General features: G+C 37.7%; 2 protein-coding genes across 3 annotated transcripts; one reads left to right on the top strand and one right to left on the bottom strand.

Annotated features, from left to right (window-relative positions):
- Nucleotides 1-387: 387 nt before the first annotated feature.
- On the top strand, nt 388-7,634 carry LOC133979754 (ras association domain-containing protein 7-like). Of its 2 annotated transcripts, none has more exons than XM_062418350.1 (5): nt 388-469; nt 5,275-5,403; nt 5,899-6,546; nt 6,657-6,925; nt 7,260-7,634. In XM_062418350.1, the coding sequence occupies exons 2-5, from the start codon at nt 5,301-5,303 to the stop codon at nt 7,410-7,412; spliced, it is 1,173 nt and encodes a 390-aa protein (XP_062274334.1). In that variant the 5' UTR covers nt 388-469; nt 5,275-5,300; the 3' UTR covers nt 7,413-7,634. The 2 variants fall into 2 exon arrangements, with proteins under 2 accessions (XP_062274334.1, XP_062274345.1); XM_062418361.1 differs by having other exon boundaries at nt 7,265-7,344.
- Nucleotides 7,635-9,263: 1,629 nt separating this feature from the next.
- On the bottom strand, nt 9,264-10,313 carry LOC133997015 (stonustoxin subunit beta-like). The gene is made up of 2 exons (XM_062436596.1): nt 10,164-10,313; nt 9,264-9,829 (listed from the first exon to the last, which is right to left on the bottom strand). The coding sequence occupies exons 1-2, from the start codon at nt 10,258-10,260 to the stop codon at nt 9,264-9,266; spliced, it is 663 nt and encodes a 220-aa protein (XP_062292580.1). The 5' UTR covers nt 10,261-10,313.
- Nucleotides 10,314-12,158: the final 1,845 nt, after the last annotated feature.

The raw sequence follows: 12,158 nt of genomic DNA, 5'->3' as shown, positions 1-12,158 counted from the left end.
TCAGTGAAGTGTTCAAAAATATTCTAAAATGTACACGACACATTAAGGGTAAAACTATTGATTGAGATAAATACTTTAGTTTTGTTTATAGATGAAAACATGTCTCAAGTTTTGGGAATGTTCATGAAGGGAAGAAAGGAAAAGAGACTTGATTTAAGAAATCAAAGAAGGGGATGACATTTGTGATATGTTGTGAGTAGCAGTGAATGTTAAGTCTATATGTAAAAGAAACAGCTACAATTATACGTAAAAGTACTTAATTACCTCCCACCACTTGGAGAGTGACATCACTTTTCATGCAGTACACCCAGAAGAGCGGCATTCCACAGCTTCATTCCTGCTCCTCAGCTGAAGTGTGCCTGTAGGTGAGTGTCTGTGTGACAGCTGCTCAGCCTCTCACCAGCCTGAACACAAAGCAGAGAGAAAGAACGAGGACATCAATGAAACGGAAAGAAGCTTGAACAAACAGGTAAGTGTATTAATATTTCTCTCTTGAGCTTTAACAGCTCTGTAATGTGGTTATATTCATGATAATTATTATCTCATAGAATATAAACAAAACCAATGAGTACGCGCTTCAGGAGTGAAAAGGGTAAACAATTTAATTTGTGATTTTTCCTTTTAACCTAAGGAACAGTGGCTTTGTTACTTTGAACTTTTGTTAAAATCTAGCATGCAAAGCCATTCTTCATTATCTTCATTTGTTTTCATTCATAATCAATACCATATTGTGTATGATGCCATCAGAGCTTATTTACTTAACTGGCAGAGTACCTTCATTACTATTAAGAGATTTGACACATTTTAAAGAAAAATAAAACCTCTATCACAATGAGTCTTGTTTTAGAGCTCACTGATGGGAGAGATTTAAGCTACTGTAGTTGAGTTGTATAATACAGTTAATTTATAACAGACAATACACTTGCAAATGCAATTCTTAAACTTTGGATTGAGATGTTTTTCTATGACTGAAACTAAGGAGGTTAATAGTTGACTTTTTTAACTTTACACTTGACTTTTTTTAATCACTGTAGAAAAAAATCTTATGAGGGGACATTTATTTTTATCAGGAAAATGAGGAACACCATGTCAACCACTTCAATTCTTAAATATTTCAAAAGATGACTGAAATTCAAGATAAACAGATTCATTTCTTGGAGCAATAGTTTTACTGTTCCCATTGATTATTTTCTGAATGAGGGTGATACTGAAACTCATTTTGAAGGGTGGAAGTTAGTAAACAGAGAGTGGAGGTATGTGTGGGTGGAGTCTGAGTCCACCCACACATACCTCCTGCCACATTCCTGCTTCAGCAAACCTGTCTACTCCTGCAAATACGGGACAAACACAAACCTTCACCTTTCACACTAAAACCTGTTTCTTTGTGCAAAATGTATACTATACTTCATTAATAAAACTGCAAATACATGGCATGAACTAAAGCCCCTTTTAGGCATCCACTGTCTTTTGCAAATGTAATGGATGTCTTACACTGTCAGGTGACCTTATTTATCATGTGCGTCTTATTTTACCTTCTTAAGCGCACTGGAACAATGTATCACTTAATTGTCACACAAGGAAAATAAATTTGCTTCGTCACAAAGGGTTTTTTTGTCTTTGGGGTGCTTTAACAAAGTACGTGTTAACTTTTTTTTATAGTGTAGAGATTCTAAGAATATCAATGAAGTACAACTGCATTTATATATATATAGATTTATCATTTTTTTTCATTCAGAACAATACAGAATGATCACTTGAGACATCAGGAAGAACACATTTTCTAAGTAAACATTTAAAGTGTGCTCAATGCTGAGAGGTCTGCTAATGAGTCAACATCTAATATGATTTGTTTAGTCGATGCTTATTGAAATGTACTATTTTAATTTAATTCACAATTTTGAGTTTTGCACTGAATTTTTTAAGTACCAGTCAGTTTCAGTCGACAGGAGCAGAAAAACACCTGCATGTACTTGGTTAATGATTAGAGATTGGTTTACCTAAACTGCTCTGAGAGTTTTCACAGCATATCTACTGTGAGCTGTTTTTTGTTTGACAAGTGCATGGTCTACATTTAACCCCAGTTGATGATATCTTATGGTCCAATCAAATATTATATGTACAGTAACCAGTAACTCCAGCCATTATTGAGGAAAAAAGCTTCTTCCCACCTTGGTCTTAGAATTTGTTAGTCAGAACTGGTTTCTCCAGATCAGCAAAAGTAAATGTTTGTTTTGTCTTTCGCTGCTGTACTGGATGTTATCATGTTCTTTTTTGCACACAGCCTATCTGTGTGCTTTTTCAGTGGAATTCAGTATGTGAGAAAACTCCTAAACATCTGTGTTGGGTGTCAGTTCACACTATAATCTGGGTGCTAACACCACAAGAGTGATATCTTATACCACTCTCTGGCTGGCTCAACTTTCTTACATCACCCAGGAGGAAGGTTATAGTATTACTGTATACTGTATGGGAAAAGAAACATGAGAAAGTGATTTACCATAATAGCAATTGCTGATTACCAACATTTCATTTGATTATTCTGGCAATATCTGCACTGGCCAACTAAAAAGATTTTTAAAGGTTCAGTTGACCCAAATCTTACCCAAACATTTTTCCATGGACCCTTGTGAGCCACTGTAGTGGTGATTTAAAATACTACTATAACTATAATACCACAAGAATAACATTGTAATTTGAAGAAAAGAGTCATTATATTACAAGAATGAAGTTATAATTTTACAAGAAAAAGGGTTAAGTAAATGCAATATTGTAAGAGCAAACTAATGCAGTGTTTTTGTATTAATACTCTGCTGTTTTAATACTCTTACGCAACAGGTAAGAGTTCTCTGTCATCCTCACTTGTCAGTTTATCTGGATGACTTGGAGTCACTGGTCTCAACAATAAGCAGATTATTATCATAGCATTTAGGATACTGGTAGTAAATGACACCAGTTACATGATACAGTATGTGAGTCACATTACCTGACGTGTTTTGAAACAACGCCTGAAGCACAGCAGACACGTGGTTCCCTCAACACACAAGTTATTGGCACTGAAATAGAATTACAACTCATTAGATCTCGTCAATGTCTATGATTAGAAAGGCTGCCAGAAACAAGTGTGGTAGTAGTATGTTGGAGCATTATGACTTATTCCTTGTACAATTACAACTTTATTCTTATAACATGATGACTTCTCAATATCTTTTTTGGTTTAGTTAAAACATAGTTGAGTTTAAGTGATATTTCTGATTTAGTCTCCTTTAAATTGAAATGTAGTTTTTTTCTTTCTGTTGGAGATAACTGAGTTGTTGTTCTTTTAGCTAGTTCAGCTTCACTAGTAAAACAGCTTTAGTTAGATTTTATAGTAACCACCAATGTACCACATATAAAAAACATCAACATTAAAGTAAAACCACAGCACAAACTCTTTTTAAAAACTCAAACTCTACATATGAATGCCTTTTATTAAGGCTTGAACAGTCCATCTGATCAACTACTGATAAATGGTCTAGTCCTACAGTTCAGGGTTTTGAACCTTACCTGTAGATTCTCGTAGGTCTTGTAGATGTTCATGCGTCATGATTCCTCCCACGGTTTCCATCTTTCTGTACCCTGCAGCAGTCATATGCAAATATTAATCCTCACTATAAAACACCTGACATGCTGCTCAATATTGTCACATGCACTACACATGCATCATTTAGTCTTACACATGAATTAACAATAAAAAAATCCAAAAATGTAATAATCATCATAATCATAATGATAAAATAATGTCAAAATCACACATAATTTAGATTTGGGACTAATCACACATTATTCTAAGATGACTCCCACTGTTAGTCTTTTCATCAGCCTAAATATAGTATTTTTATTGTTTTAAATTTTCTTAGTGGCTTGTACAGTCATTGTTTATCTCATTTTTAGTTTATTGAATCGTCTGAATTAGTTTTGACATGGGATTTTATTGTTTAAGCAATACTTCAACACTTGTTGACACTTCTGCAACAGTCATTCTTTACAGCAAGGAGTAAATAATTAAATTGCCAATATATTTAACTCGAAAAAACAATTAGGAGACTGATGTGAACGTTTTCCCCACTGGGTTGCTTTGAAGTGTGGTGTGCGTGGTTAAACTAAGCACTCTGCTAACTCACATGCAGATTAATTGACATTTAACTGGTGCCACACTCTGTAACAGCGGCAACATTTTTTTATTTTTTATGTTTTATGTTCTTTGTTTCCAGTTTCTTACTGTTAAATGTTTGTTTTTATGTAAAGCACATTGAAATGCCCCTGGGTATGAAATGCACTATATAAATAAAGCTGCCTTGCCATCACTGACTTGGCCCAGCTTGAATATGTCCAACAGCTACCAGCACTTTACACAGAAGAAAAAATGATAAAATATACAACATAAACTTACTCACGCTGTTTTCGTTTAGTTACTGACAAAAAATACAGACACATTATGAGAAACTCACCATGTCCTTGTTCAAAACTCGACCAAATAACAGGATTCACCCGCATAACAGAAATTGGACTCAAAATCACAACGTTTGGCATTCCCAACATATTAATAAGCTTAAATTAGCTGATTTCTAGCTGCCGTGTAACTCCGTCTCCTAGCAACTAGCGTCTCTCACGCGCCTCTCTTTCTCTCTGCAGCGCGTGCGCTAACCGTTACCTCAGTTCTTAAAGCGACAGTGCGCACGTTCTAAACGCAAAGAGTGAAGAGGCATGACGAAACTCTGATTTTTATATTTTTGACTACCGCCGCCAGATGGCGCCGTAGTAGCGCTGCCGCCGTTTTTCTATGTTCCTGCAATAAGGTGGATTTGGGTAAAGTGGGACAACTGAGCTCCAATGAATTTATCTCGTTACAAATCAGTCACTTATGGAGGCCATTTATGTATATTATCTTATGTCACTAGTGTCATTAAGTTCTTTGGTTTATCTCTTCAGTCCAAAATGGCACTGATGTTGCAATGGAATGACCAATTACCTTTCACTTCTTAGTTCTTGTCACTTCGTTAGACAATGAGCAGTTGATTTGAAATTTGGAGACATATGAAATCAGCAGAGTTGTTTATTTATATTGTTTTCAGTTGTGACTGTAATGTCATGATGTGCTTTTTTGAAGTACTGAGATGCTTTGTTACTGTCTTAACAAACCATAAAAATAATTGATTGGTTGATTGATTGATTTTTATTATTATGCCAACTAAGATTAAAAGTACAGTTTACGAATGTTCATCTGTTTTCTTGCAGGTCACTGGTGGAGCTGAGTGTAAGTGATGGAGCTGAAGGTGTGGGTGGAGGGTGTGGTCAGAGTGGTGTGCGGCCTGTCACTGAACACTTCCTGTCAGGATGTTGTCGTAACTCTGGCACAAGCAATGGGTGAGTCACTTTTATCTTCATATAAGACAAAGTCGTTAACATATTCAATAAACACCTTTTTGGTTTTGCTTTTCTTGTATGTCTTTCTGATATTACTTTTAAGCTTTTATGCTGACATATTTTGGCTCACACAGTTTTTATGAGAGCATTCATAGGATGAATACTGTCCTTTTTTGACACATTAGTTTTCCTGTAACACCACACACAGGTCAAACTTCCAGTTAACCTACAGCCTTTCCTTTCCTTTGCACCAACCTCTGTACAAACTTTTGTACAAAAGTTTTATTTTCACTTTACTCTCTGGTGGAGACTGGCTGAAACTTTTTTGCTTTCTGCAAGTTACTTTGTGGCACACCAGTTCTCAAACAAAAAAGCAAACATTTTTTAACACAAAACCAGTGGCAACATTGTAAACTGCTGAATATGTTTGCCTTACCCTTTACAGTTGTTGTACAGTATATAAAGTAAATAGGAAACCTTTATTGCTATCAACAGGTCAGACAGGTCGCTACATTCTTATCTTGAAAAGACGTGAGACAGAGAGACAGCTAGTTGCTGATGACTGTCCTCTGCAGCAACTGGCTCAGTTGGGACAGCTGGCTACAGAGGTCCAGTTCATTCTGCGGTGGAAAGGTCCCAGTCACAGTGATGGTCAAGACCGACCAACTAGAGAAAGACTTCCTTTGCCTAGACCGGAGCCAGAAAGCCTCAAACACAGGGTGCTACAAAAGTCCCTCACCTTCAATCTGGGTGCCTCAACATTACCAAGGAGGACTAAATCAAAGAGAGTCTGGTCACCGTCACCAAGAGCTTCACCAGAGCCACGGGCTTCCCCTGTCTCTTTCCTAGACCCTCCCAACTCTGTGAATGCGATTCCTTCTTACTCCTTCAAAGAGGAGGTGTTTAGGCAGGTTCTGCAAAAACAGAGGATGCTACAAGATCTGGAGATTCAGCTTGAAGCTCTGGAAAGAGAGACAGAAGTGTGGGAGCAGGAGCGGTCATCTGCTGTGGCTCCTGATATGACGTTGGACCTTACTGATTTACTGGACGAACTGGAGCAGCAACAAAGATTGAACGAGGAGGAGCTGTTTCATGAAGAGCGTTGGGAGGAAGACTTACAGGAAGAGATTGGCAGAGAACAAGGTATGTTTTCAAACCTGTTTACATTTTCTAAATGTTTTAAGCTGGTGACTTCTTTATCTTCTTTATCTTCTGACATTTCTAAAACAGATAATGTTAATACTGTTCAACAGATATGCACAGACGTCTACATCAGATACACTCGTCAGTGGATGATCACAGTTATCAGATCAAAGAGCTTGAACTCCGCTCTGTGCATCTAGAACAGGACATGCAACCCACAGCCTACAGACAAAGCCCACCGGTGGGCGCTCCGCAACTGGAGGAGACCCTGAGACCTCTGAAGCAGGAACTCCACTACCGCCTACAGCAGGCAGAAGAGCTGGATGCATCATTGTCAAGCACGGAGAGAGAGCTACAAACTTTGGAGGAAAACTTACAGGTATAATTCCTCCTTCATTTATTTATTTTTTCTCTAAAACTTTGAATCAGCATTTATAACAGCAAAGGTTCAGACCCAAATAAATGCCTGTGAAATCTTCACAGTATGTGGAATTTGAAGGGAAGTCACAGGTCAAGGAAAAGGATGTGTGAAAGTATTCCTTGTTGATTTTTTTTTCTAATAGTTATTCACATAACATAGTGAGTGTCTTGATATCCATCTGAAGTGCATAGTATAGAAAAATGACTCAACTTCAATTTATCCTGCATGCCTACAGGATGTATTCAACCTAAATTGGTGATGTTGGTAATACAGTATTCCCTGCATCTTCTAGGACAGATGGAAGTTGATTCAAGCCCTGAATAAGGAGCTGCGACAGTGTAAGTTGCAACAGTTCATCCAGCAGACCGGCGACACTCAGACTTTTATCTCAGCAATGCTGGAATTATGGAGTAACAGAAGTCATCAGGGTGCTAAAAAATTATGATTACAGTAAGGATTATTATAGAAGTCATTCACAGAACTATAAAAGTAATGTCACAACATCTGCCATCTCATTTTTAATGAAATATATGCAGAAAAGCATTAGAAGTCAAATGTACACAGATATCAGAAGTGACAGTGAAGAAGAGTCAAGTTTAAGCTTACTTGAAGGGAATTTTCATGATTTCATGAAGGAAATCTGGAAATATGCAGGATAGAAGAAAAGAAGAAAGAAGGGACATGGAAGTAAAGTAAGAAGTAATATAAGTGTGTGTGTGTGTGTGTGTGTGTGTGTGTGTGTGTGTGTGTGTGTGTGTGTGTGTGTGTGTGTGTGTGTGTGTGTGTGTGTGTGTGTGTGTGTGTGTGTGTGTGTGTGTGTGTGTGTGTGTGTGTGTGTGTGTGTGTCTGATAAACTAATTACAGACTAAGTCTGAGTAAAAAGTGATAATGTATTTTAATTGAAATAAAACAGATGCCATTGATGAAAATTAATGTATTTTAATTGTACTTGTTAATATTGTCACAATAGGACTGTTTTCTAATGCACATATTATATACCTTCAACAGACTATAATAAAAGTATTTTTTTATACATGAAAACGTGCATGTGTCCCCTGTATTAAGTCAAGTTCATGTTAAACCTAAAAATATTTTATCCACTAGATGGCACCAATGCTGAACCTATGATGAAATGTTGCATTTACTGCATACACATCACCCAACCATCAGCATCTCCATCACCATCATTAAAGCAAACACATACTGTAGGCACATGTCCTTTAATGAGAAATTGAAGTACATGTGCATACATATAAATGCATATTAGGTAGCTTTGGGACCCATAATACATTCCCTAATGAGAAGAATGTCTTACTCTTGCTCAGCAGTTTCAGCAGTGAATGTGATAAAAATGTTCACAGGGTTTAATGGGATAGATTTTTGAGCTGTCAATCATCACTAAACGAGTTTCCTGAGCAGACATTGGTGTCTTCCAGGACAAAAGTTAAAAACAATAATAATAGTAATCATGATCATAATAATAATAATAATAATAAAAGGCTCTATTCGGTTTTGTTTGTTTTGTTTGTTTATTTTATAGCACTTCTCAAAACAGTTACCAAGTTCTTCACAGCACCAAACTGAAAGGCGGAATCCAATAAAATGCCAACAAGATAAAAGCATCATAAAAAAATAACATAAAAATGAGAATAAATTAAAATAAAGAATACAATAATATATATATATATATATACATATATAAAAAAGCTTATTGGTCATGCACTACAAGGAATTACAAGGTACATGCACTACAAGGTTAAGTAAAGATGCATTTTAAAAAGTATATCTTTAAAATAAAGTGACAGAGCTATGAGAGTCTATGGACATAAGGAATATAAAAGAGTAATTTTTTGCAGACTAAGGCTGCTTTTCCCATGTTAAAACAGTACAAAGGGGCTTGACTGGTGGGGCCATGCTGTTTGAGGTACAAGGTGAGACAATGAAATATGATGCAGGAAGTATAGTGGGAGCTTGTTAGACTCCAAGACACTACAGGTTGTTTTGTAATACTCACAGACAACTTTGCAAAGTTAATGCGGCTGCAAATATTCTATCTTCCATTGCAACTATTGAAAGCTAAACTGTAGGCACACAGTGCTCACAATAAAATATAATACTCCATGAATGTGCTCCTGCATGCATGTGACAGACGACCCTGTGTTGTTTTGCTAAAGCCTTTTGCATTGTAGCCCCACTATGTCAACACAACTAATGTCCATCTGAACACCACCTGAGACAAATCTCCTACTCAGAGTGTGCGATGGTCATTATTCTGTCTTTCTGTATATGGAATCTCCTACAGAGAGCACAGAGACACCAATGAACCAGACCTGAGCCCGGAGCCTGACCCTGATGAGCACCTAAACCAGAGTCCGAACGCAGGATAGACAGGTTCGGTGAATGTACAGTAGAAGGTGTGGAGGTGGATCAGTGTGTCAGAGCAGACTATGTAGAAGGACAGAATCCCAGCAGGACAGTCCACATACACTGCCACTCTGTTTGAGAAAGAGGCAGAGGGGAGAGGGACTTTGGTTTCTCTTTCATCGTGACAAACGAAGTAACCACCACTGGAGCAGTTTAGACTCCAGGAGTGATCATTCCCTCCAAACTTGCCGTCATCTTTATCTCCTTTCCTTCTTATTCCTTTGTAAGTCACCGCAATGCGAACATCTCCTCTCCACTCCACCTCCCAGTAACAGCGACCAGTGAGGTCATTTTCACACAGCACCTGAGACCAAAAGTCAAATCTCTCTTCGTGATCAAGATATGGCTGCTCCTCTCTCACTATCACCTTTTTGTGGTTTTTGGTCAGTTTTAGGTTTCTGTGTGCTGTGTTTGGGTCCAGTGTGAGTTCACAGGCATCTGATGGAGAGAACAAGACAAGTTTACATAGATCCACTAAAACAATTACTTAAAAACTTAAATTATTCTATCTAATGTCCCATTTATTTTTCTATCTGTGAATGAAAGAGGTGTAGGTAGTGGAAGGACATATAATGTTGGATGGATAGTCTTTTAGAGGGATCAATCATGCAAAGATGTCTCACATCTCACTCATATATCATCCAAGTATTATCAAATTTACTTCATATTATATGTTACTTCAGATAATTTCTTTCAAACTGCAACAAAAATGATCTTAAACAGTTAAACATGTGTGGTTATATTCTCATGAATTACACTTAAACACACTCACACTTTCTTACACCAGGTCTCAGCCTCTGCACTCCCCCATGGTCCACCCTAGAGTAACAAACAAAACCAGAACCTTCATACACTTTCATCAATATCATGATTTAAACAATAAACACTTCTGTGGTCTCAGAACCTCCCTACTCTGTTTACATGTGCCTCCACTCCCCCTGGGTCCACCAGAAGTTGAAAACTATACTTTCATCTTCTCCTCTTTCTTTCAAAGACACTCTAATTAGCAGTTTTAATCAACTCTCTTCATATCTCTTCCATATCAACCAGGCAAGAAGACAAATCTTTCTCCTCTATCCTGGACCTCTATCTGGACCTGTGAACATTCAGATACTCCTCTCCCCCCTTGAAAGCTTGGGTGTTTCTGGCTCTGAACTCAATCAAGTTTGGTAACATCCAAAGGATTATGTCTGAAACATGCAGCTCAACAACAGGGGCTCCTCAAGGTTCAGTGCTTGGAGACCAACACAGCTAGCTATTCCTCTCATTTCTCTTCTGGGTGTCAGTGGATGACACAACACCACCTAAAGCTCAACCTGGAAAATCAATCAACAACGAATTATAACTCTCTTCAAAAACTGCATACAGTAGATTCTCTCTGTAAATCATGTATAGGATTTCCTACTTCCTCACTAGGAAGACCAGGTGCTTTATAGTGTCAATTATTACCTGGATCACTGTGACTCCCTCCTTGCTGATAGGAGTCACCAATTGCATGTGACCAAACCTTAACATTTAGTCAGGAATGCTGCTGCCTATCTGGTGTTTGTACTTATTATTACTTAAGTGCCTATAGATATCCAATGTAATGTAATACTTGAGAGTGGCCGGTTTCCAGTGTGGATTCCAGTGTGGATCCTGGTTCAGCTGCTGCACTCCTGAGTCTCCTGGATGATTGTAGCTCAGGTCCAGCTCCTTCAGATGGGAGGGGTTGGAGCTCAGGGCTGAGTCCAGAGAAGCACAGCCTTCCTTTGTGATCACGCATCCTGACAACCTGCATACAAACACAAACTATGTACTACTCTTACCATCACTGTAAAACTAATTCTGTGTTACATTTCCATATTAAATAAGAATCCCTATGTTCTTCTTTCATCTACAGTAACTATGTTTACATGCACAAAATATTGTTTTTTTTCCCTTGTTCCAAAAAAGACAATATTCCCACTAAGCTTTTACATGGCAACATCAGATTCATAAATAATCAGAATAATAGTGGAATATTAGTGTGAATGCAAACATAGCCGCTGTGTATTGGTTGGCCAGCTTTTTTGCTTGTGCTGGAGTTCAGTGTTTTGCTTAACTAACTCAGTCATTACTTCTGGAGCCTGTGTTTTTGTTTGTTGCATGAGTTATGTGGATAATTCTTGTTATTAATCTACTTTTTGCAGACATCTGCATCCAAAATTATATGACTGGAGTACTTAAGAAACTTGCTTGACTGATGTTCCACAGGTGTTATATGTAACCCGTGATTCTATTTTTTGGAGCTTAGGGAAGTGTTGACCTGACAGTAGATAGAAAAGTACAAGCAAAATAAAGCATATTGGAAACTGTGGTTATAGCTAGAGTTAGGCTTAAAGTCCATTTCAGAGCGGCAAGGTGTGCAGGTGCGAACTGTGAAGCATAGAAGTTAATTTCTGTTTCATGTATTCCTTGGCTAAGATAAGTGTCACTTTAGATCATGCCCGGACACCACAAAAATTCCATTCAGTAAGTATAGAAGGATGACTGTCATCAACATCCTCCTACAGTATGTGCCTAACATACACCTTTAGTAAAGTTTTATAGACACAAACCAAGTCTGTGTGTCCCTAACTACACGCACCTTATTGGTGACAAACTCCTGCATCAGCTAATCCCTTTAGTGTGATACTGCTGCCACATTTTATGAAGGAAAAAACAGATTAAAAATATTTAAAAGCAGACTGTAGCTTCACGCCTGATTCCTGCAGATGGTTGTTACTCAGGTCCAACTCTCTCAGAC

This window comes from Scomber scombrus, chromosome 1, assembly GCF_963691925.1.
Source record: "Scomber scombrus chromosome 1, fScoSco1.1, whole genome shotgun sequence".
NCBI lineage: Eukaryota > Metazoa > Chordata > Actinopteri > Scombriformes > Scombridae > Scomber > Scomber scombrus.
The sequence above is the reverse complement of the archived record's forward strand: the minus strand, read 5'-3'. Positions and strand labels throughout refer to the sequence as shown.